At 43.8% G+C, this 25,226-nt stretch overlaps 1 protein-coding gene across 2 annotated transcripts in view; it reads left to right on the forward strand.

Moving 5' to 3' along the window:
- Window positions 1-24,462, forward strand: part of PLEKHG6 (pleckstrin homology and RhoGEF domain containing G6) — a 188,010-nt gene extending 163,548 nt beyond the window's left edge. For both annotated transcript variants that reach the window (XM_085619788.1, XM_085619787.1), the window contains exons 12-16: window positions 995-1,127; window positions 1,567-1,682; window positions 10,203-10,357; window positions 12,951-14,219; window positions 18,205-24,462. In XM_085619788.1, the coding sequence (XP_085475914.1) occupies window positions 995-1,127; window positions 1,567-1,682; window positions 10,203-10,357; window positions 12,951-14,219; window positions 18,205-18,214 (1,683 nt within the window). In that variant the 3' untranslated portion in view covers window positions 18,215-24,462. The remainder of the gene's footprint in view (window positions 1-994; window positions 1,128-1,566; window positions 1,683-10,202; window positions 10,358-12,950; window positions 14,220-18,204) is intronic.
- The last annotated feature ends 764 nt before the right edge of the window (window positions 24,463-25,226 follow it).

Below are 25,226 nucleotides of genomic sequence, written 5' to 3' on the forward strand. Positions count from 1 at the left end.
TATGCCAGCCAGCCTCTGGCCCTCCTAGGTTTCTCCAGACATTTTGACATTCGCTTTCGTCAGACGGTGGTTTAGCATCTCGGGGCAGGACAACATTAACATTTTATCAGAGGGCAAGCAAGGGTGCGGTATGGGAAAGTGGACTTTGGACAGTTTTACTTGCTGTGATCAGAGAGCTACCATGGCAAAAAGTTGACGGTTCCTGTTCGATTTTAGCCTTACTGCTCACTGAAAGGTTTTACAGGACTTCACACCTCACAAACACTCGTTTTATTAGTTTAAGGATTGGCAGCTATCACTCTTCAACTGCCCACCCTGCCTGTCAGTAGACCTTTCACCACTTATAACATATGACAAATGGCCTTCTGCCAAGAGTTATTACGGTTTTTCTTTAAACAAGTGAATTGTTGGTCATGCAGGTACATGGCTGGACTGGTATCCGGCCCCAGCTGAGTGAATGTAGAATAGAATGCATACATAAACAGACTCAGCATCTGAACTGTACATGCTGTGCTTCTGCATATAGCATATATACCTGTATACCGTGGCCTATACATTTGCATATAGAGAGATTTTGAATCCAACCTGCAAATGTAGCCTGTCTGATTACAGTAGACAAATGCAATTTTGGAACTCGGCATGGGTACATTGTGAACATGTGCAGGTATGGACCAGACTTGTGTATTGCTCATACACCGGTATATATGGACCACACCTGTCCTCTCCTATCGATATAGCGCGAGTGAGGAGCCCAGGTCCAGTCCCACACATAGATATTCAACAAACCCTGTGAATAAGACACATTTACACACAGGGAGCAGACACCAACATATACTTCTGCGGACCAGTCATGTATAAGGGCTGCATACTTAAAGATGTGGACGAGACATGAGTATGACCCATCTGCAGATACAGGTCAGCCTCCTTATGGTGCATCCACAGAAATGCATATCCCTACTAACTGCCATGTCTCTCCCTCCCTCTCTCTCTCTAGATGGAAGTCCATAGTTTACTCTTCACGGACACCTTCCTTATCACCAAGATGCACCGGAAGACGGAGCTGGCCAAGGTTGTCCGCTCCCCGCTCATGCTGGACAAGACAGTATTGCAACCCCTGCGGGACCCCAGTATGTACTCTGGCATTGCTTCTAGTACCCTATCCCTCTTGAAATCCCTCATTGCTAAGGTCCTAATTCCACAACCCCTGCCCTAGAGTACAAAAGGCCTTAGGCCACCATGACCTGTCCATGGTGCTGTCTCTCCAGAAGCTCTGTGCTATGTATGACCCTGTAACTTCAGAAATCCATACCTGCCAGGGCCCTATACAGAGCCTGCATAAATACAGTTCAGGAGTCCATTAGTCCTTTAATATTATCCAGATCCAGGGCGTCACTTTCTATACTATTGAATATCCCTGTTAGTTTCTTCTAGTTCTTGCCCCTTTCCTTCAGTGATATTTCACTCCTCTCTTTTATTTCGCAACACAGAAGCTGTGACCTTGAACATGTCTGTTTGCCCTTGCACATCTTCTGTACTCGTTGCTAATAATTCACTATTTATTTTCAGGTAGCTTTCTCCTCATTTACCTCAACGAGTTCGGCTGTGTGGCTCTGGCACTCAGTTTCCAGTGTGCCAGTGCCCCCCTCTGCAAGGAGTGGACGGATAAATTCACAAGTGCACAGGTGAGAAGGTGTGGTAGGGCCTGAGTCCCACCCCCAGACTAGGAGGCATGGGGGAGATGGCAAAATGTGGACCCCAGACGTGGTGAAATTTAAAATAATACACTTCTTGAAACTTGAAGGCCATGAAAGTAATCTGCCCCTGTAGTGAGACCAACTATTGTAAATATGTACATTTCTGTGTATATACCCAAGTGTGGAGGCATACTCCCATTTGCTGTTCTACTGTGTATGCTTTGCATTGTACTTTATTCAGAGGTCACTTTGCCCTACATGTCCCCGCCCTCACTCAAAGGCTTATTTAATAGATGCCATTTATAACCACATTGGGTTCTGTAACCCGTACACCCCCCCCAACCCAACTATTCTCTAATCCACCGAAATGAGCTTATCTTCAAGTGCAACATTTTTGATCAAAATATCACTTGGTGCTTCATGTTAAATAAACAAGTAAATGATGGGGTGAATCTTACACCCCTCCAGTGAGGAGGTGTTGGCAGATTAAGCCGGCAACCTCCCATGCCCAACTCCATGAGAAAAACATAATTTTCTCTGGGTTTCCAGAGCTGTGGATAGACACCAATCTATCTCACTCACATAAGGCTTCTCCCTGAAATATTCAAACATTTAGGGCTCCAAGTGGAAAGACTGTCCAGTTGCACAGAGAGACTGATGAACAGTGGCTATGTGAAAATATTGAAATTTTGAATAACACTCTTTGACAGATAGAAAAGGATATAATGCTATTTATGCACAGATGCAGTGACGGCGAAGTAGCCCCTTGGTAATCCAACAATGCTTCCATCGTAAATTGATTACTATATCTTATGAACGAGTCCCACATGGAACAGCCCCACATTCTCTGCTCTTCGGGGGAGCAAACAAGGCATCGCGGGGCTTGCCAGGATCGACCAGTCATTTCCCCACTACATCCTTCTGCTCTGTCCTTTTCATTCGTGGTGTAGATAAACACAAGGGCAAACCAATGTCTCAAAAGACCCTGGGTAAATGATTACCTAAGAAACAGTGGTTCACTGTGGATCAATTTCCCTCGTCTGTTACTCAATGGGCACTGAATTACCCACATCTATGATCTTCTTTTATAAATCACAACCAGCTAGTAGGATACAGCCCATTAGAACAATTTTCGTAATTTAGAAGTTGGCTAGAGTGTATCACACTTCTAATATTTGCGATTAGAGAACTGTTGAGTGCTCAAAGTGATCACACTATGAAGACAACATAAGGAATAGTGTGCGTATATTCAAAAAATGCCATGAACAATTTTGGGGGGTTTCTAGGCATAAGGGAGTGACCAATTAATCAAAAGGGTGGGGACTGTCTCCTATTTCTAGATTCATATTGTGCTCAACAATTAACTATTTCCTTATGAAGACCATGGAAGCAACCTCAAAGGTTGAAAGGCTGTTGACCATGTTTGCAAACACTCATCTTTTTTCTTATTGATTCTTACGCCTATGTTCCAATTAATGGTCCATGACTGTTTTTTTTGTGTTTTTTTTTTTTAATAGTCCCGTCATTTGCATTTTTGTATATACACACACACTCTGGTTACAGACAATATGGAAAAAGTCCCAGGCCATTTTAAATATGTACTTAACTTACTTTGCAAGGGGAGAACATAATGTGTATTCATTTACTCTTGTTGAAATGAACACTACATAGCAACAGACTGAGATGCTAACTTGAATTGCACCCACCTTGTGGTAAAGTAATGGTGATGTGCACTAGTGAATTTCTTATGCTGTTAGGCCGCAAATGCATAATGCTGGCAGTTTACATTGCTGGTAAACTAAAGGAATACACAAATCACATTCTGAAATGCTCGTTGGATGTCCCTGATAGTAATAGCACACTCAAGAAGTAGAGCAGGACATGACCTGTAGCTGAAGGTCAAGATGTCAAATACCTCTTGTTCAAGACACTGGGACTGCACAGCATGGCAGGGAACAACAGAAGAGTAAGTATATCAGCTGAAGTAACTAGAGAGTAAGAAAATTATACTAAACAATTCCTGTAAAGGGACAGCGAACAAGGTAAGTATTACTGCCCATATAGCTAAGCTCGTGCAGGGAGCAATGCCTTGTAAGGCATACACAAACCATCAGTATCAAAATCACTAGGCCTAGCATGACACACAATAGCTCCAATGAGTGTAAACTGTTAAAACACTTTCTAGTGAAGCATCCTTGTCGCTTTGGCTTAACAATTTCAATCACCTTCGGCCAACAGTAAACTTTCGTCTTCATCAGTGGTGGGCGCCCTCCCTGCGCCGGAGTCGCGCCAGAGTCCTGCCCGTCTGCGCTCGTCCGCGCCTCGGCAGGGCTAGGGCAGGCCACCCTAGAGGGAGATCATGCTTTCAGCAAACTATCTACGTAGTTGCAGGAATAGGGTGAGTGGCTTTGTACACGGGGATCTTGACCCTCTCTCTGGCCCTGTGCAGTGCGCCGGGTGCAAGTTTGAGCTTCCATTGCCAATGCCTATTAGGGCTCTACAGCCCCCACCCTGCGTCACTACTGTGGTAGACCGCTCAGTGGTCTCCCATCGGCAAACCTTATTTAAAATATTTCACCTAAATGTAAGATCTTTGGTCTGCCACTATTTAGATGTGTTTACATTACTCACTGATGAAAGCCCTGATATATTTTTCATTACCGAAACCTGGTTGCATGACAACGCTACGGCGGCGATAAATCTTGCCTTGCCTACGGATTACACTATGTACACTCTACACCGTAATTCGAGAGGTGGCGGGATTGCGGCCGTGGTTAAGACATGCTATCCTTGTTTATGGAATATCGTGAGTATAGCGGGTTGTGAAAGTGCTCACTTCGCTATTTCAATGACCCCTCAATTTACCTTTTCTGGTCTGGTAATTTACAGACCCCCTGGTCCTGATGAGGCCTTTCGAACAGCCCTTCCAGAGGTGATCTCCTCTTTAGCCCTTAGATCAGCTAATTTCAGCATCATAGGTGATCTTAACCTCCATATGGATGCTCCTCAATCCTCTGCGGTGTGCAATTTTCTCGCAGATCTTGAGGCACTACGATTACATCAGCAAATTAGCGGTCAGACTCACATTGGGGGTCATCTTTTGGACCCCTTCTTTACGAATCTGGATAATGCGAAGGCATTGCCGCCTAAGCCGATAATTTGGACAGATCACTCCTTGATTGAAATCCAGATCACTTCGGCTGCCTCTCCTTTTAGAAGCACCACACCTATTGTTTTTAAACGTCCTTGGAGGAATTTGAATCTGGAGCATTTCCACCAGCTATTGTTACAACATATACCAGAACATCCTATTGATGTTACCTCCGGATATGATCATCTTTGCAAATGGCTGACCCAGGCTTTAGATACCTAAATACCAGCAGGTTGGAGTAAGACCAGGCCTGGCCATTCCAGCCCATGGTATGATGAATCTCTTAGGCTTCTTAAGGTCGCCTGTAAAAGGGCAGAAAGAGCCTGGCGCAAGGCATATGACCCTATTCTTAAACAAAGATATCAGGCCACCATTAAGTCATATCATCGGGCTATTTGCAAAGCACGGGCTGCTTTCTACTCCTCAGAATTTAAGAATTGTGCAAACCCAACCAAATTAATTTTTAAGGTTCTCAAAGACTTATCTAATGTGAAAACCGCAGGGTTGGGGCATGGCTCTCTGGCTTATTGTGAAGAGCTGGCATCTTTTTTCGTGGAAAAAGTGGATGCGATTTACAGGTCTTATCCCTCTTTCACTACATCCATTAACAATGTTGAGTCTATGTATTCCATCTCTAGTCCATTGTTAGTGCTTCCCGTGCCATCTCAGGAAGAGTTTGATTCCTTAGTTGTGAGGGTCAAATCGGGTTCCCCGGTGGACCCTTTGAGACCTGCACAATTTAGGGAATCTGCTGAGATCTGTCTTCCTCTTCTTCACGATCTTATCAGGCTATCTCTGACTTCTGGGACGGTACCTATAAAATGGAAGCAAGCCATGGTTATGCCGATACTGAAAAAGTCTACGTTAGATCCAACTAAACCAGAACATTATCGGCCCATTTCTTTGCTTCCATGGATTTCTAAGATTGCTGAGGCCCACGTCAACAATATTCTATCTGTTCATCTTTTAAACTCAGGCATTCTTCATCCTTCCCAGAATGGTTTTAGAGCAGGCCACAGCACCGAGACAGCTCTGTTGGCCATGGTTGAGCACTTACGGAGGTTGGTAGACTCTGAGCAGACGGCGGCACTGATCCTTCTGGATCTTAGTGCCGCCTTCGACACTGTTTCCCATCCGATTCTGCTCCAGAGATTAAGAGAAGCCGGAGTGGAGGGTACTGCTCTGGACTGGTTTCACTCATTCTTGGCTGAGCGTACTTTTAAGGTGTGTATACCTCCTTATGAGTCTACTCCTCGCCTTATCTCCCAAGGAGTTCCGCAGGGTTCGGCACTTAGTCCGACCCTGTTCAACTTGTATGTACGACCACTGATGGGGGTTGCCAACAAATGGGGCCTAACCATGGTGTCATATGCTGATGACACACAATTAGCGGTCGTACTAAATGGAAATACTGCGCTGAATGCATCTAATTTTCAGAGAGCCCTTAAGGAGGTAGCAAGCTGGATGACGGATAACAGTCTCCAACTTAATGCCTCTAAAACGGAAGTTTTAGTATTGGGCAAAGAAGCTCACCTTTGGGGAGACGATTGGTGGCTGTCAGAGCTTGGTCAAACCCCCATTCCGGTGACTCAGGTGAAGAATCTTGGGGTTCTGCTGGATGCTAATTTATCATTTACCCCTCACACAAAAAAAGTTGCGGGTACCTGTTTTGGGGTCCTTCAGAGTCTTAGGCCCATTTTTAAGTTTTTTGATGCCTCTACTAGGCAATTAATAGTTCAGGCTCTGATTCTTTCTAGATTAGACTATGCTAGTGCGCTTTTATTGGGCTCTAATCAAGCAGAACTTACACGTCTTTTGCGTGTGCAAAATGCGGCTTCCCAGAATGTTGATTGGTCTGCCTAAGTTTTGTTCAGTTAGGCGTTCCATCTCTGATCTTCATTGGCTGCCTGTTAGGCAGAGGATAAAATTCAAAGTATTGTGCCTCGTTTTTAAAATCTTGAAACTTGCTTCCCCTCCTATTCTAGCTCAGACCATTTCCTATTATATCCCTGCTAGAGCACTACGTTCAACGGGTCAATTTTTGGTTAAGGTTCCCCGTTTTAAAAAAGCTAGAGTGGGCGGCCGCTCATTTGGTGTTTTGGCAGCCAGTCTCTGGAACACACTGCCTTTTTGTATCCATTCTATCTCTGACTTGCTGCCTTTCAGAAAGGCTGTGAAAACATTTTTGTTTCCTTTGGCGTAATGATCTTTGCTGTAACTTTATGTCTGGTGTTGTGTTGCTTGTTCTTGTATAGCGCCGGGACGCCGCTTGGCTGTGGCATCTGTGCGCTTTATAAACATAAAATAACATAACATAACATAACATCTGATATGCATGCGTTTTGCACTTCGAAGTCTTCTTTTTTTAATCAAGTTTTTGTCAGTCTATGAAATACTTCACAGCATTTTCTTCTGCTTCTCAATTTCCTTTATCCTTTTGAAAATATGTTCTTTATAAGTCTTCCAACAATTACAAAATGTTTTGCCTCCGTGCATTTCGAGCTATGTCTAGCTCTTCGTAAGGATTTTGCAGGTAATTGAATGTAGTTCGATCTATTCTCTGAATAACTAAAACAAAAATTAAACGTTTGCCACCTGTTGCATGCAATATTGACATTAAGCACCTCCAGTTTATGCAAAATAAATGTGTTCTCAAACCTCTGGTATCGATTGCCGAAGTTCATTTGAAACCTCTGTTCCTCATCCAGTCTATACGAATGGAGAAGTGTGGCTCACTGGTTAGAGTAGGCAGACCTGGAAGCAGAGGTCAGCCCGGGACCAGGGTTCAATTCCCGGCTCGGCTGGGTCTTGAGTCCATAAATTGTCCATGGACTCGATAATTCTCGCTCCAGTGCATACTCGATTCATGGGTTCACACTCTGAGACTCTGGGAAATAGCTTGCTTAATCTCCACAATGACCCCTCGCGGCGGGATGCCTGGCTTTCACCTTGTGGATGCCCTGCTGGGTTATCTCACAGGGGAATACCAGGACGGGTTCCCTAAGCAAGCGCTTAGAGACCGGTTGGTGATTTGCGCTATATAAATATCTGCACATTTACATTTACATCTAGCTGCAATTAACAAATGTCCTTGTCTCCTTCCACCCTACATTCCTTTTGTTCTTAAGATCACATCATGTGATCCTCATTCATAACTATTCTGTTCATGATGCACTTTGAATGAAACACTTGATATCTCTTTTATCCTTTAAGCTGTGTTGTCGTATAGTTTCTAAGTGTTTTATCCAAAACTTTTCACTTTTGAACCAATCTTTGGCCTTGATCTCCAACCACTTGTAGTCATTGGATGAATTATAACAAATACACTTAAAGGCTAGAGAATAATGGTAAATAAACTAATACAGGTGAAAACAAACAAAATAACTCCAATGGAACTTGTGGCAGTGGAAGGACATGCAGAGGCCAGATACCCATGGCTGCTGTGACAAGAGCCAGACCTTCACACGCGTTTTTGTATATTGTAAGAGAGACTTGACAACGTCTTAGTTTTACCTATTTGAGAGCATCGTTTTCTGTTACTTTCTGAACTCATACTTTACCTCTGAGTTCACTATAGAAATCGATGATTGGAAAAGGCAAATTAAGTAGCACAAATATTTCTATTTTGGTATTTTAACATACTGCTGAGGGTACCAAACACCGTAAACAACGCAAATGTTTCTTAAGAAATAACAAACATTCACCAGATTGTACTGAAAATTGTATTCAGCAACAAAAATGATTTTGTCTTGCAGGGTGGCTCAGAAATAATACAATCCGTTCTAACGCTGAGGAAAAATAATTTGCATCACTTGGATGTCTCTGTTACTGGTGCACTCAGCAGAAAACAAGCCTACAAGTTAATACTTCTTGCAAAAAAAATGGCCTCTTTTATTCTGCATATCCTAACATTATTTTCAAATGATTTTCAATTCAAGTTAACTTTATGTCCACACCTGAACCCTTGAAGGGGATTTTTCTAAAAAGAATGAGCTTTTCAGAGCAGCATTGCACATTATCTAAATACATGTATTCTCTTAATAGGAGGTACTATACGGTTCAAGACATCATTCGATAGAATGAGCAATTACAATTTGTGTACTCCAAGTGCCCTCTTCAAATAATGGCTGGTCTGAGAACATGAATTTTCACCAAAAAAATAATATATTTTCATGACAAAGAAGGAATCGTTTTTACAGTTTGAATTACCTTTAGCTATATATTTTTTTCTTCAGAAGACCCTTCCCAGTCCATCAAGTAGGAACAGTAATACTGTTTAGACAAAGTTTCATCTCAGTAGTACCTGTTTACTACCTGAAAACAGCAGTCACTACTGAATGTTGAGAGGATAACGTATAGAAGTATCTGCCACCCTGATGCACCACAAGGGCCTTATTTATTTTAGTAACACTTGCTGAGAGTGAGCTTGAAACAAGGCTTTTGTTGCAATCTGCAAATCCTGGTGCACTGGGAAGGAATACGTGTGGAGTGTGATAAATCTATAATTATCAATTTCTCTGGCAACAAGTAAAATCAAAAATTAAAAGTCCTTCATGTATAAATAACCTAATACCTAGCAGAAGTTGGAAAGAGGGTGAATGAGTAGTGGTAAAATAACAAACCTCAATACAGTTTGAGTCGCTTTAGTGATGGATACAACTCAACTAGTGTGCCCTCTATAATCGAAAATGCGGGATTCCAGAATCAGCCGCCCAGACCCGGATGCAATACAACCGCCACTTGGGTGGCTCCATCACCTATGTCACCATGGACTCTATCGTCCGTGGGCCCATAGATTGGTGTATTCAGTTCACAGTCGGCCCCATTTGGCTTAAAGAGTGCACACCATGGGCTTTATCAATTCATCGCTTGGCACCTCAATGGAGCTTGGTCACCCCTCTTGAGCATCTTTCCCTGTGAGCTTCATCGCTTACTAGACCTCAAGCTTTGGGATCATGGTAGGTTGCATTCTTGCAATGAGCTCCTTCACTTATAACCCCAATGGGTTATTCACTTCTACCTCATTGAGATTTATCACCATGGGTGCCGATGGGCTTTATCACCTTTGGTACACAAGTCACTCAGTCACTGATGATCCACAAAGGGCTCAAGTACCAGGTGCTAGTGATGGACTCTTGCATCTTCATCTGTGTCACATGTCAGATGGGCTCCATCCTCATCCTTCGGAATTGGCCCTTTCGAGCTCCGTCTCCAGTAGTGACTGAGACACTGTGTATCTGCTTTATTGCGCAATAAGCTCCCTCGTCACCAGTAGCCCCCTCTGAGTTTCCACCACCACCACATTATTCCCAGTTTGCTGCCTACACTCACCTTGCTGTCCTTCTCTCCTTTCTCAGGAGTCACTCAAGACACTGAAAGCTGAAGAGATTCGTCGCCAGGACCAGGAGCGCCGGACCCTCTTCCTGTCCAGTGACTTTCAGAATGACCTTGTGGCCTTGGACAACAGTAGCCTCTCCCGGTGGAGCGATGACACAGCGCAAGATGCCAGGAGGTAGTTTCAAAGTACAATGCCCTCTTTAGAGTAGACACAACCCCTCGAAACCCTGCCAGAACTGTCCATAATCGACCTCGGCAGCTTTGTACATAAAATGCTCCCTTTAAAATTGACTGTCAAAGGTCACTAAAGAGCTGGTGTTCCCTTCCCACGGATAAGGTTGCCCTATATTCAGTGGGGCAGTATGGGGAACTGTAGTTTAGTTGTTTCCTATCACCGGATGCAATGTCTGTCCGACTGAGTTCAGTGAGTGATTCAGTTACTGCGAACTTCATTCATCTTTTGGCTCTTGTGCGCGCTGCCATGTAGCTGTGGCAGCCAAGCGCTGCGTGCCCACCAACTGGCATGGTACGCGGGCAGCATTTTTTTGTTTTCCTAAGAGGCACTCTAAGTTTATTTTTGGATGGCAAAGCTGAATGTTTCTGACAAACTGGGGAATGTCTCCAACACCTGGGGATATTTTTAGGATTTTTTTGTTCCCAGTTGTGATTCAGCGGAAAAGGGATAACATGGCCTCGAGGGCCTGCCCTATAGGGGGGTGTTACTTTCATCACCATGTGAGTTGGCAGGGTATTTCCAGCGGTGGAGCCAGCTGTGGTGAGTCATTGAAAAGACCGTGCTTCTGGGTGAACCGCACATCAGTCGTTTTTCAATGGAAGTTCTGTTACCACTGAGGTCTAAATGACACCGGACATCAGCAGCTGGAGTGAGTTAGGTCCGGCTGGGGTTTGCTATTGCAGTATGTCCTGCAGTGACTAAAGGTTCACTTCAGTGAGTGTAGGGAGCGTGCAATTCCAGATGGGGTAAAGTGCATGGAAGGATGAGACTGTAGTAAAGTATTGAGGCACTGGGTTGAGTGTCTTGGTGGATTAAGAGATTGTAATACGTAAAGGCCCTGGCATCAGTGAGCTGAGTAAAGTGTGCGGAGAGATTCATTTTTATCTAAGCTCTATCGAAGGAGCACAGAATATAAGACGCATGAGATCAAAGTCTTATATGTGGAATATAGATATGTATATGTTATATGTTAGGCAGTAGACCTGGTTGGGCCAGTTTCCCTTTAAAAATACATTTTTGTTAATAACGTTAAAAATCAGCCGATTTGGGTTCAGCGAGGCCAGCTTCATGCAGATACATCAGGATGTAAGGGGTCAAAGAAGGGACTTTAACCATTTTAATTCCTATAGGATTCCTTGTTCTTCTGTACAGAACAAACACAGCTGAATGAAATTGCACCAAACGTGGCGTGAAAGTAGAACCTTATTCGAGGAAGTGTCTTTGCTTAATTTGGTGTAAATCCATTTAGAGAGGATTTTTTTAGGAATTAGAGTTTACAAAATGTTTCATAGTGGTATTGAAAGGGTTAAAACATTTGAGATTTCTGGATCATTAGTCAGCGGTTGGTCTGTGAATTCGGGTTCACAGACCATCTGCTAACTAAATTGCCCAAAAAAAAATGTAATCTGATTGGATGATGGTGCATTTTTCTCGTTATGCATTTCGGGTCCGTGGACCAAACAGTGGTTCTATGGAGCCGAAGCATCTGATTGGCTGGCAGCAAATCAGAAAATAATGTTGCAGCGGCCATTACAGGACACGCGGCTTGGTCCCTCTGCCCTGGGAAAACAAATATACACAAGCCATAGGGGAATAGGGACAGCATCCCCGGATACCCGCCACCCCCACCCCGCCCCCCCAGCTCAGGTGGAGGGGATGCAAGTGGGCAAACGGATTACACCTAGACAAAATACATACAGAATTTACCCCAGCATAAGGTTTGGGAAACCTAGAAAGGTCCTGAGGTTCGCAAACCCTGGCTAAGTGTCAGTGAACCTATGATAATCGATCTCAGACGCTTCATGCGCCTCCCACAGGGTTCTCGGTTCCGCTACAGGGAAGTGAAACACTTCAAGAACATGTGGCGGGGTCTGTGAACCGGTAAAAATTAAAAATATTGATTAAAAACTAAATTAATTACAACAAATAAAAGGGACCAGACCCCCTTTGTCAGGTAAATGCCATGTTCATCTGTTACGCAGGCTTTGTGGGTACAGGGCTTGTCCATTGCCCATTGGCCAGGCCCTGCAGCGATCTCCTGTGGCTCGTGTTTGAAGGCCGTTTGTGGGCGGAGTGCAGGGAACCGCTAATGACCAGGCCCTATGACCAACCCCGCATTGTATTCGGTCCCTGGCATGACCAGCAATGTTTTTTTTATATCCTTTGTAATTGCATTGGTCACATCGAAGGCGGGGTCATGAGCATTGAATTTGTTCTGAGCTTTACGGTTTCGCATGACTTGCGCAGGGAGGCCCCCCAACCCATTCAGGGGGCCCACTATCCTTCAGGGGTCCCCCATTCAGTTCAAAGCCAGTAAATCATTTTCAGATATAATACTGAGGGGCCACTCCTCACGTTTTGCAGGGGGGCTCCACCATTTTGCATGATGCCAGTGGGCAGTTGTGTGGGTGGGCATTGCATTTGTTGTGTGAGTTATGGTTTGCATGGCTGTTGTGTGAGTGAGTGTAATAATTAAATGTCATCTGTCGAGCCTGAACTGATTTCTCTTCTGTTATCCACCTTCCCTCTGCAGTCAGTCTGAGTTTCCAATTGCCATTCCACGCCTGATGATCACAGAGGAGGACCAGACCATGAACAGTCGAGTGAAAACTGGTGAGACCAGCTCATCCAGGACAGCGGACGCTAGCAGCAGTGCAGACGAGCACTCTGAGGTCTCAGACCCTGGTTATGGGACACTTCTCCCCCCCATGGGATCCATGCGGCCAGATGATCTGGGGGTTAAAACGTCCACTGAGGTTGTCCTCCGAGAGCAGAAAAGGCATCGGTCGTTGCCTAGCGAGGATCAAAGGATGACTTTATCCGCTTCAGACCTGAGACACAGGCATCTCTCTGAACCATTTGATCTCATTGAGACCAGTACAGCATCTAGTGGGAAATCTCCAATACCCAAACAGGAATTCCGGAGAAGCATGCCGCTGCTTTCCCACATAGAGCAGTCTGCCGTGCCCAAGACAGCATTAAAGGTTCATGTGACCAGGTTAAGGCCACTCCCAAAGTATACTCTTTCCACACCCAGACCCTTCCTCAAGGCCCCAGAGACCTACCGCCAGTCTGATCCAGAAGAGGAGAGTTCTGACTCCAGCTTCACAGCTCGGCCACTCTCCAGAGCCATGCGGGGACCAAGCCTGGTGATAGAGACCCTTCGGCGTGCTAAGTACCGTGAGAATAATTGGCGCCACTCATTGACAGACTCTGTTGAACTCTACAGTGACAGTCAGTCAGATCTGTCAGATGCAGAAGAAGTGGAGGTAGAGGCTGGCAGTCCCCGAGTAGAGTTTAACCAGGAGGGGCAGGACAAAGTCATTCCCATGGAGCAAGATCTCTCCAGACTCTCCCTGCGGGAGCAGGAAAGGGAGCAGAATGGACACCCCAGAACTGTTGAATTAGAGTTGACCGAGGACCTTTCCAACCCTAGTGACTCATTACAGACAAGTGAGATAGTTCACGTAGAGGATGATTTGGTCTCAGCGGATGAAGATCCCCCTCCCAATGGTGCAGCATTTAATTTTGAGAGATCAGACAGTCAAGACTTTCAAGATGACTTGGACACCACAGAGGCTGGAGAAGTGGAGGATCCAGTAACTCCCTGGCTCTTAAGTCCCAAGGAGTTCCTGACAGACACCGGCCTGCTAAACCTTTCCCACATCGTCATGGAACCTTTGCTGACAGAGGACATCTTTTTAGACATTGTACGAGATACCAGTCACCAGCGTCGCCGAATGACCAAGGCAGAGCTTCGACGGATCCGCAGCATCAAGATCGATAGTACAACTTCAGTCTCGTAAGTGCCCTGGCAATCTTGGGGGAGGGAAGAGGAAAATGAGGGAGAACCTGTGAACCAATGAGCTCAAAAAGTTCAAGCAATAGGAATGGGTGGGCTAAGAGAAAACTAATTTATCAGATTCAGTAAGGAGGAAAGAAATGTGAGGTGACAGAATAGAATTTAAGAACATTTCACTGACAATCATAGCCTCCAATAGTCTGTTATGGAAAGTGCCATCGGGCATTTTATATATAGTAGCAAAATGCTATGAAACATATGTCTAAAATAGCAATGGTAAGGAAGCACCATTAGTTACTACTAAGCGCTACGGTGTAATGCCAAATTCTGTATGAAGCGGGGTCAGTGAGAATGGATTCCAGTCCGGTAAAAGAGGAACCCATGAGCAACATGTTTCAATTGCGACTCCAATCCAAAATACTAATACAGCCAATTCAGAAGTCTTCAAATCAATTTTATTGCCCTAAACCATGCTGAGTTCTGGTATAATGCTACATGATAGGGGACACAGGGAGTCATAATGCGGCTGCGGGAGTCGCTGTTGCTTTTAGCCGAGGTCTTCTTGAAAGTTGATCTTTAGTTCCTGGTCCATTGCAAAAGGAGTGGAAAAGATTAGACCTAAAGAAAGCGGTAGCTATGGAAAGTGAGCATGGAACTTCAGTCACCAAAATACATGTGGTAGTTTAAATGCCGAAGCGCCTGAGAGTCCGCAGCAAGCACAGGTAATCCAGAAGGAAACACCTTTGACGAAAGTGTGAGTAGAAGGGTTTCTCCCCATGAACTCTTCCATGGGGGCCCCTCGCTTGTTTAAGTTAGGGACCATCAAAATCCCACTACTCATCGGCTATTGCCCAACAGGCCTGTACTAATGGGTATAATGTGGTTGTCTCCCGATGGATGAATTAACACCATAATAGAGAGGAGTTAGGAAAATAAGGGATCTGGGTCTTGAAGAAAGTGGAGGCCTGTGTAGGGCCATTATATACGCTGAAACAAGTCAATCCACTCTGATGCAGAGGTAATAAGCAGTCCCGTGCATCTCCATAGTTTTAACCATTCCATAGGTCCAACCTAAAGGAATGGAAATTCTTGGCTTTAGGACATAGGGATTTTTATATCCTCCTGATCCTAGTTCCATAGACACCCACACTCAAAAGTACTCCTTGCACCACAGATTCTATTCACACACAGAAATATCTCTGGTGAATTAGGCACCACCATTAATGAAGAATGACACCCGGGGGGGAGGGGTTGCCATGCCAATCAATTGTTTATTAATTCACTGGTACTACACATATTGGGAAACACAATATGGATAAGGGCTCCCAAATGATGGGTATTTACAATGAGTGAGCCCTCTTTGTGTCTTTTTGAGACCAGCCATGCTTGTTTTTGTTTCTTGGATGCACCTTCAACCTGCAGTGATTTCGGAGGATTGACCAAATCCCCATTCCTCACACCTTTACCATCTCTTATTTGCTGATGAGAGACGAAGGAAAGGGCAAGGAGAGGAAACCAAGAAAATCATGGCTTAGGCTCCTGTTTACCTTCTATTCTATTCCTGATGCTACCTTCATTAACCTTGAGAACAAGATATAAAATGCTCAGTCATTCAGTAAATGTGAGTGAGTTGGGAGTAATATTAATGGGGCACCGTCCACCCGAACGCCTTCCTTCATCGGCACATGTCCACACAACTTTTCAGTGGGAATCCCTGGTTTGTGGGTTACTCAATACTAAGTTATTAGTACTATCACTTGGCCTCAGGCTGAGCAAGGATTAGAGGTACTAACTGAGAATCTTCTAAATCTTTAGATAGGGTCACCAACCTGATTTTGTGGCATCTTCACATGTCCAAAGGTTGAGGAGCAACCAGATACAATGACCAAATGCACTGGTTATGTGCTTGGAAAACTCCATTGCTCAGGGTGTACAATAGTTATTAGATCTTTAGATAGTGTGCAAACCGGTCTGTTGGCAGATACAAAGCTGAAGGCACAATTTGTAGCCAGTGAAGAGGATTCCAAAAGATCCACACTGGGATGTGGGCTGTAGTGAGGAGGGATGTCATTACATACTGTGGGTGGTAAATGGTTTTGTGATGTAATTTCTGAAAATGCTGCAAATGGGGTGAGTCTGGATAGCAATTAAGAGATGTAAACCTTACCATGTAAGAATTAATTTTACTGAAGAGGGAATGGCCCTCAGGAACACATCACCTCAGTGTAGTGTGTTTTTATTTTTACACAAATGTTACTAAGTTCATGAGCCCATCAGGGATGTTAAGAAGGAATTGGCCTCTTTGAGTTGCAAGGCTGTCTCCAAGCTAGTAAGATGTCTTGCATTATTTACAGTGTACATTGTTTAGGACTTGTGTAGAAAGAATGTTACAGAAGCACAGTAGGACTGATCGACAATGGTTCATTCACAATACAGAAGCTTTGTAAGTTAAATAGAGTGACGGGTAGAAAATTAGTGCTATCAGAAACTCACTACAACACATAGAAACATGAGTTAGAGTAATTAGCATTTAAATGGACTTTCCTCACACTTGATGTAGTCATAGAGGATCTTCTGGTGCGAACCAACTAACTTGTGGTAGTTTCAGGCCCTTCTTCCAGTGGGTCCCAAAGAGATCTCGGGAAACCCAGCAGAGTTTCCAGCCAAATATGAATAGTCCCCCTATCTTGCTTTTCTAATCTCTACAAATCCTTATGTTCACTCTCAAGGAAGACAGATTGAGCTGCACTATTTTTAGATCATACATTCTGGCAATCCTGCCATACAGGAATTCACCTGTCATCTTACTGTGAGCCGGAAGGAGGAGAGTATGGACTAAGGATGTTCTAGCTTCAGCCTGACCCCGGCTCAAATCAATGGGACACACTTGGGCTCACATGAGGAGGATCCATCAAGAATTTCAAATTAAGATTTGGAGCATGATATAAAAAGGGGGAGAGAAGAATTACTTGATATTAGGCCAGGGACATCTTAAGGATTTGGGGGGCCCTGGGGCAAATGTATTCAGGGGGCCCTAGTACAAATGTATTCTGGGGGGCCCTGTTCAGAACAGTTTTGAATTTATGATCCAGCTTCAGCTCTTTCATGCCCTCTTTGGCCAGGTCACTGACAGTGCACATGCACACTGGTCCATATTCTAAATGTGTTTACATCTAATATTTAGGGATAGTGACCTATATTTTCAATATTGTGCAGGAGCAACTCACTAATATTACTGCAAATAATTTCTGTGATATATGAACATGTGAGGTCCATGTTTGATCTAAAAGAAACCTTTTTATGGATGTCGTGTGAAATATAAACACAACATTTCTCTGCAAAATATCTTTTATGGACTCTCACGCATCCACCACTTTAAAAATAAAGTAAAGGAAATTGATATTTGAAACAATCTGCTTAAGAATCATTGAAGGTCATCAGGGCAAGACTCTTTGCAGAACAGAGCAGCTGGCTCCATCTGGGGGCCCCCGGCAAGGTTGGGACCCTGGGCCAGAGACCACTTTGCCCATGCCTTAAAACGTCTGTGTTAGGCTGATTGCGTCATCCCATTGCCTTAAAGTGAACAATCAAATGGAAAATAAAGACTGTGAGATGTAGGGCAGAGATGTCACCACCATCTGAGAACATCTGTGAGAACAGTGCACACCCAGAATGGCTTCATGTACAGAGAACAAATACAATACAAATGGCATGATGGCAGTAACCTCTGTGTCAGCATCTGCCTTTAGGAGGGATGCTTAGCTAGGTCCAGAAAGAGACATGAGAGACTATAGGCTGTTGATGACTCATTGAACCAATTGTATCCACTGGAGCAGAATTTACAAAATCTGGTTTTGCTCATTATGGATCTTTCACACGCACCGGGTACCAAAATACTGAATTTTACTAGGACCTTAAAAGTGAGCTATAACTGTATGATGATTTGTTACTACTATTTTTTCTAACATTCATGTCTCTGTTGCAGGGAAGTGTAAGCGTGTCTCCAGTGTTATCTGCACAAGGAAGATGGAAGATATGAAATATGGCTCTTAGCTCAGCCTTGAACATGCCCACCACGGAAAGACGCAAGAAGCCAAAAGTCATAACCTCATCACCTTGGTGTGGTGTCTACACACTAGAGGTGGCAGACTTTCAGCCTCTCAGGGCATGTGGACAATACGTATGGCAAGCTTCAGCCACCTCTCAGGACATGCAGGCACTAACAGTGTCACAATTCCATCTTCTAAGGACATATGGACACACTAAGGACGTGCACTAAGAAATCCCAAATTCTACCCCCTGAGTACATGCAGACAGTAACCATGCCAAGCATCCACCATCTATGTTTACAAAGAGTTTGTCTATCTCAAGTTTACAACACCTATCATCTTGTAGATGTTAACTTTACCAAGTTTAGCTCCTCTCATTTCTATACCAGAAGCTATTATCTTTGATCCAGTGGAGGTTTGCCAGCAGAAGCTTTTCCAATTATATGTCCTAGAACCTCGGAAATTGCAAGCTTCTGTCACTTGAGTCTACGTTGTTGTTCACCTCTTCAGCTTACAACTGTAAGGAAGAACAGATATCCCCTATTTCAAGCTTCTCCCATATTATATTACAGAAAAGCTTACTAGCCGAAGGTTCTGCGGTCTCCTGATATAGAGTTCTTGACTCTCCCAAACTTCAAAACATTGTTTTGTTAGAGGTTTAGTGCCAAGCTTCCAACACCTTGGCTCATATGGCATATCACCATCCTTAGTTTCCACCCTGGTTGCTTATATTTGAGATAAAGTACTCCCTGCCGTACATTGTAAGGATGTTGCAATTATTTGAGTAGTTCCATGACCGTGTAGAGGAATGAAGCCGAAGGCTAAGTTCCTTTATAAGAAACGGAACTTCGAGGTGACTTGCAATATTCTGATCATGTACGAAAGGGGGTACTTTATTCTTTATATTACGAGCAAAACACTGTCACTTTTCCCTCAAACCACCAAAATCCTTGGCCTTTAGCTCTTTCATATGAAAAAGAGCATGGTTACAAATATGAAGACTAAAAATAGACTATCTATTGTCAAATTAAACACATCAGAAATGCTGTTGGATATGTGCTGCAAAACCATTGAATCAGTTTAAAACAATTTTTTTTTGTATAAAGGTGCATTAGTTTGGGATGTGTAGAAACACTCAAAGATTTTAACTTTTCTATAATTACCCAAGAAGTGTAGAACAATAAACATGTTAAACAGCTGGCTGTGGCAGCAGGCAATGTGCCGTCAGAACCGAACTGTGATAGTGTATTACAGTTGAGTTCTGATGTCAATCAATCACATTTTCTTTATTCGATTTGCAATAGGAATCATAAAAGCACAGTACAAACAATTAAAACAGTTAAAAAATGTTAGCACATACATGAGCTATCCAGAGGCTACTAATTCATACATAAGCATGAAACGCCCCTTGTAAAAATCTAGATGAATAGCAACCTGCATTACAATTATCTAAGTTCTGATGTCATTTCTTTAAAATAGGTGACTTAGTGCACATAAGTCACCAATTATAAATATATTAGAGATGTTGTTTTACACAGGAATTGCAGAAACCCATGCATTAAAATGAAATTTACAAGCTCAAGCTTCCCTATCTCAAGTCATGCCTTAAATCGCCATATAGAGAGCTCTTCAAGTAACACGGTGTAGTTTCACCATCTGAAGCTTTCGTCATAAGTGATGTTGTCACTCCTGGCAACAAGAGTCCTCCTTCGGTTAAATCATGTGGATCACTGTCTTGAATGTTTGGTCACATGAAAGCTAATGGCATCATGAGCCATTTATGTTGGGTATTTGAAGACTCCTCACACCGCCTACTCCTCGTCCCCCACCCCGCACATCTCCGACCATATGCACTACTGACCAATGTCCTTGTTTATTAAAGATAAACATGGCAATTTACAGAATTTCTTTAATCAAACACCCCTTCACAGGTTTCATGTAATCTAGCCAGTCATGCTATCTTTTGTCCATCCCTGGCACCGTGATACCACCTACACCAGTATCCATCACCTTAGATAATACGGACACTCCACTCTAAACATATCGTGTGCCTCCATTTTGTGTTCTATGACCCATAAACACTTTCTGGTACAGCATTGTATAACTTGTGATGGATTGCTACACTAAATCGTCTTACTCTAAAGCCATCACCAAGTCATATTAGGCTCCTACATCTCACTAATTAGATCAAGCTTTGTGGAATCATTTACCCCCAGAATAATCTGCAAGACTACTATTTTAGGCCATGTGGCCACTATCCGTAACAAAGTCCACCATTTTTGATGTTCACCACAACACACCTAACTTGAACAATATATTACGCACACGACACCTCTTGCATCTTACTTCATGTGGTGATGCGCCATACAGAGTGTTTTGTTATCAGCTCTACTGTGGTGGACATGCTTATGCCAGGTTTCCACCAGCCTATTGCACTTGGTGCCCAAGGATGCTAAACTTTCAGTCTGTGACTGAGGTCCATCTCCTGCCATTTGCAGAAAGTCTGGGTCTGTCTTGATTCTGTCTGGTGGTCCTGACCTATACCCTTTAACCTTCAGCCAGTTGGGGGTGGGGGGCTTGTGGGTAGCTCCTGGTAGCAATGCTTATTTGTTGCCAGTGGGGCCCACCTGCACTAATTTTTGGGGGCCAGCACTTTTTTCCTCATCAACTATTGACTGCGAGCAAAAGTGGGAAAAACACTGCAACGGCCAAGAAGGAGGAAGAGAAAAACAGGAAACGCTGGCAAGAGTGAGATAAAGCAACAGCAGTGGCTGGTTGGTGTTGGATCAGAGATGTCTCTGGTGCATTCACGACTATGCAGCCTTGTTATGTCGATCGATGAATAGTAATAGCGCTGCTGGAGCAGAGCTTTGGGTACCGCACTCATCCCTTTACAAATTAAGCACTGCCTGGCAGTAAGGACTGATATTAGCAAATTCAGCAGTGATGTGGCCCTTCAGCTGGCCCGGAGTTCATCAACCCTGGGAGGAGCATTCATAGGCCCAGTTTCCAATCTCTTCTGGTTTCCACAGAATGATTAGGTGAGCCATTTGTACCCTCCACCCTCAAGAAGGGATTAAAAGCATATCCACATATCTCCTGCCAAGATGGCAAACTTCCTTGTAGAACCATTGTTGATGGCCGTGCTTCCTGTGATGGGTCATCTTTGATGTGATCGCATCCTATGTATCGCTACACGTCAGTAGGAACTTCTTTCCATGTCTGGATCTCTTCTGGTTGGAAGATTAAGTCACCTCTCCCATTATACATGTATTCTCTGTTGTTGGAGTTTGCCTGGTATTGTGTGCACTTTGGAAACATTTAACAACCACAAACAAAAAACTAAATGTATAACATATTATAAAACTATTTGGGTTTCTTTTTTAACTTTGTACGTCCAGAACCTAAAGGCGTCCAGCTGTGTTGATTCCTTTGAGGTAGATAAAGTGAACATATACCCACTGTTTGACACCTCTGCTATTAATTGCCAATAGTCAGAGCACCATTTCCATCAATGGCCGTAGGTGCACACTAGGGGTTCTGGCTTCACCTTACACAGGAAGTCCATTCCTTCAACATAGTTTTTGACTGAAAACTATTCCTAAAAGCCAGTCCAATCCGGTTTGTCCAGTTCACATTTGCTCTTGACAGATCCAGTTTTGCTGGTACTTTCTCAGTGTTATTGCCAATATCTGTCCCAAGGGCTATTTGAAGTCTTAGGCTGTTTTTTCCCATTTAGCGATTTCTATAGGTAGGCTTTCTCAAACACTTGCTACCGTTTGTTTACAAACATTGTAACACTATGGCTGATTTTCCTGATTATTTTAAGAGCCCCTTGGATATTAGCAGGTACCCAGTTGGCTACCTATAGTTTTTGCTTTTATAGTGCACAAGGAGTTTCGTAGGCATGAGTCACAGGTACCACATGGGCACCAACAGTGGAGATGTGACAATGACACACACACACACACACACACCACACCACACACACACACACACACACACACACACACACACACACACACACACACACACACACACAGACACACACACTTCCCCCAAGCCATCTGACATGACTGAGACACCTGCAATATGGCTGCTTTTGTAATACATAAGTACAAATTAATAACAGCAATAAGAGGAATAGCACAGGTAGGACCGTACAAATGCATGGCAATTTGTACCAGTAGGGGCAGTAGCACTGTAAGCTTTCTTTACAACAACAGAACAGGTTTAACACTTGTATCTGCAATGCATGCTCCCTTCAGTGAGTCAGGGGCATCAAACCAACAACAACTTTAGCATCCATCACACCTACACAGTGTGTTTGGCACTGGCAGCAGCGTACGGTCCACTGCAAAGACACCATGTATAGCACTGGCATCATCAATGCAAGCTTCCTACTCGCAGAACAGGTAGTGCACATGCATGAGTAGCCCAAGCTTCGCAAACACAAAATAGGTACATCATTGACTGCATCCGTGCATGCTTGACACGGGACGAGGGACAGCATGTGTACAAGCTTTTCTCTCTCACTGACTGGTGCATCAGTAAGTAATGCAGGCTTCCTACTCACAGATCAGGTAGCACATGTGCATCAGTAGCACAAGCTTCGCTAACATAAACAGGTACATCATTGATTGCATTGGTGCATGCTTCACTCGGGTACCAGTGACAGTGAGTGTACAAGCTTCTCTCACACACAGGTGCATCAGTAAGCAATGCATGCTTCCTACTCACAGAACACGTAGTGCACATGCATGAGTAGCGCAAGCTTCGCTAACACAGAATAGATGCATCGTTGACTGTATTGGTGCATGCTTCACTCGCACTGGGGTACCAGGGACAGCATGTGTACGAGCTTCTATCACACACTGACTGGTGCATCAGTAAGTAATGTAGGCTTCTTACTCAAAGAACAGGTAGCGCACATGCATTAGAAGCACAAGCTTTGCTAACACAGAATAGGTACAACATTGACTGCATTTGTGGGGGACTCTATCGTATCAAAGGTACATTTTCTAAGTTATCTAGGGATCTTGTTTAACCAGTCACTGAGTTGGTGCCCGCTTTCAACACTTAGATGCCAGACATTTAACTGTAACATTGAAGCAATTTTTAGATTTGCCCGTAAACTACCCCCCCCCCAAACAAAATACAGAAATGCTGAATATATACAGGAGTAAGTGCATCCCAGCGGGGGTATATGGTGCTGGCCTCTGGGGGTACAATAAGGTGGATATTCTACAATGCGCAGAAAATACATTTTTGCGTAGACTACTTTCAGTTTCAGGGGGCACGGCTACCTTAATATGCCATTAGCAGCTCGGGATGCCTTACCTGGAAGATCATGTCAGATTTGCTCCTTTATTATTGTGGGTTTAAATGTGGTCATCCCCAGAGGCCGGAATGATTAGATCTTGCATCTGACTGTGTGTCATTAGATGGGGTTGATCAGATACAATGGCTAAGGTATTTGAAGGTCACCTTTGATTGGGCCTCCTCCATCTTTATAAATTACCCCCAAACTATCGGCCTCAATCACATACTACACGTTAACTAACTGTTTTTAGAGCATTGTATGAATAAACATTTGAACACTGCTCAGGCCAAGCAATCCATTGTAAACTATGCCACAAGTTTAACAACTTATGGTTTAGAGCCTCACTTTGGGGTGGTGCCTTTTCCCTACATATCATCACTGGCTGACTTTGTTTAAATTATGCACTTAGCACTTTACATTTGCTTTTCCATTCCCGGGTACTCGGCAGCAGGATATATCTCTTTTTGTGTGTGACAACTTCTCGATCCAAAGCACCGTTCTTTTAGTTTTGCCCATTGTATCAAGATCCAAGACACTGTTTTTTGGTGCGCAAAGCCAATGTGAGGCGGCATAAGGATGGTTTCGTTTTCATGCTGTCTTTAAGCTCACATGAATTCTATTATGCATTTTTAAATTTTATAAAATCAGTGTTTTACATCAGGAAGAGATATGAATTTTAAGGGTTAATTTTTTATGTTTTAGACATGATTTAGTCTATATGACTTGACTCTTTTAAATACTGTATCTCAGAATTGTCATTTGAAAATTGGGTATTGTCTGATTCTGTACGAGACAAAATGTTTAACCTATGTCTTTTTATTTTGTGTATGCTTTGATGGCCTTTAGCCGAGTAAAGTTTACTTTGAATTGACTTGACTGTATTAGTGCATCCTTCACTCACGCTCGGGTATACCAGGGACAGCACTTGTAAAGTCAGTACAAGCTTCTCTCACACACTGCTGCTGTAGCAGCAGTAAGTAAAGCAGGCTTCCCACTCACAGAAGAGGTAGCTTGCATGCATTAGTAGCTCAAGCTTTGCTAACACATACACATACACGTACATCCTTGATTGCATCGCTGCATGCTTCACCTGCACTCCGTACCAGGTACAGCATGTGTACAAGCTTCTCACACACACTGACTGGTGCACCAGCAGTAAGTAATGCAGGCTTCCTACTCACAGAACGGGTAGTGCACATGCATGAGTAGCCCAAGCTTTGCTAACACAGAAGAGGCACATCATTGACTGCATCAGTGCATGCTTCACTCTGGTACGAGGTACACCATGTGCCCAAGCTTCTCTCACACACTGAATGGTGCAGCAGCAGTAAGTAATGCAGGCTTCTCACTCACAGAAGAGGTAAGACACATGCATTAGTAGTGCGAAGCTTCGCTAACACAAACAGGTACAGCATTGATTGCATTGGTGCATGCTTCACTCGCGTACCAGGGACAGCATGTGTACAAGCATCTCTCTCACACCAACTGGTCCATCAGTAATGTATGCTTCCTTTGCACACAATGGATGCACTATAGGCTACAGCTGTGCGTGATTCCCTGACATACACAAAGCAAACGCAAGCAGTAGAAGTGAGCACAGACTTTCAGAATTGCAAAAACAACTGACTGAGGCGG

Source organism: Triturus cristatus, chromosome 7 (assembly GCF_964204655.1).
Source record: "Triturus cristatus chromosome 7, aTriCri1.1, whole genome shotgun sequence".
Lineage (NCBI taxonomy): Eukaryota > Metazoa > Chordata > Amphibia > Caudata > Salamandridae > Triturus > Triturus cristatus.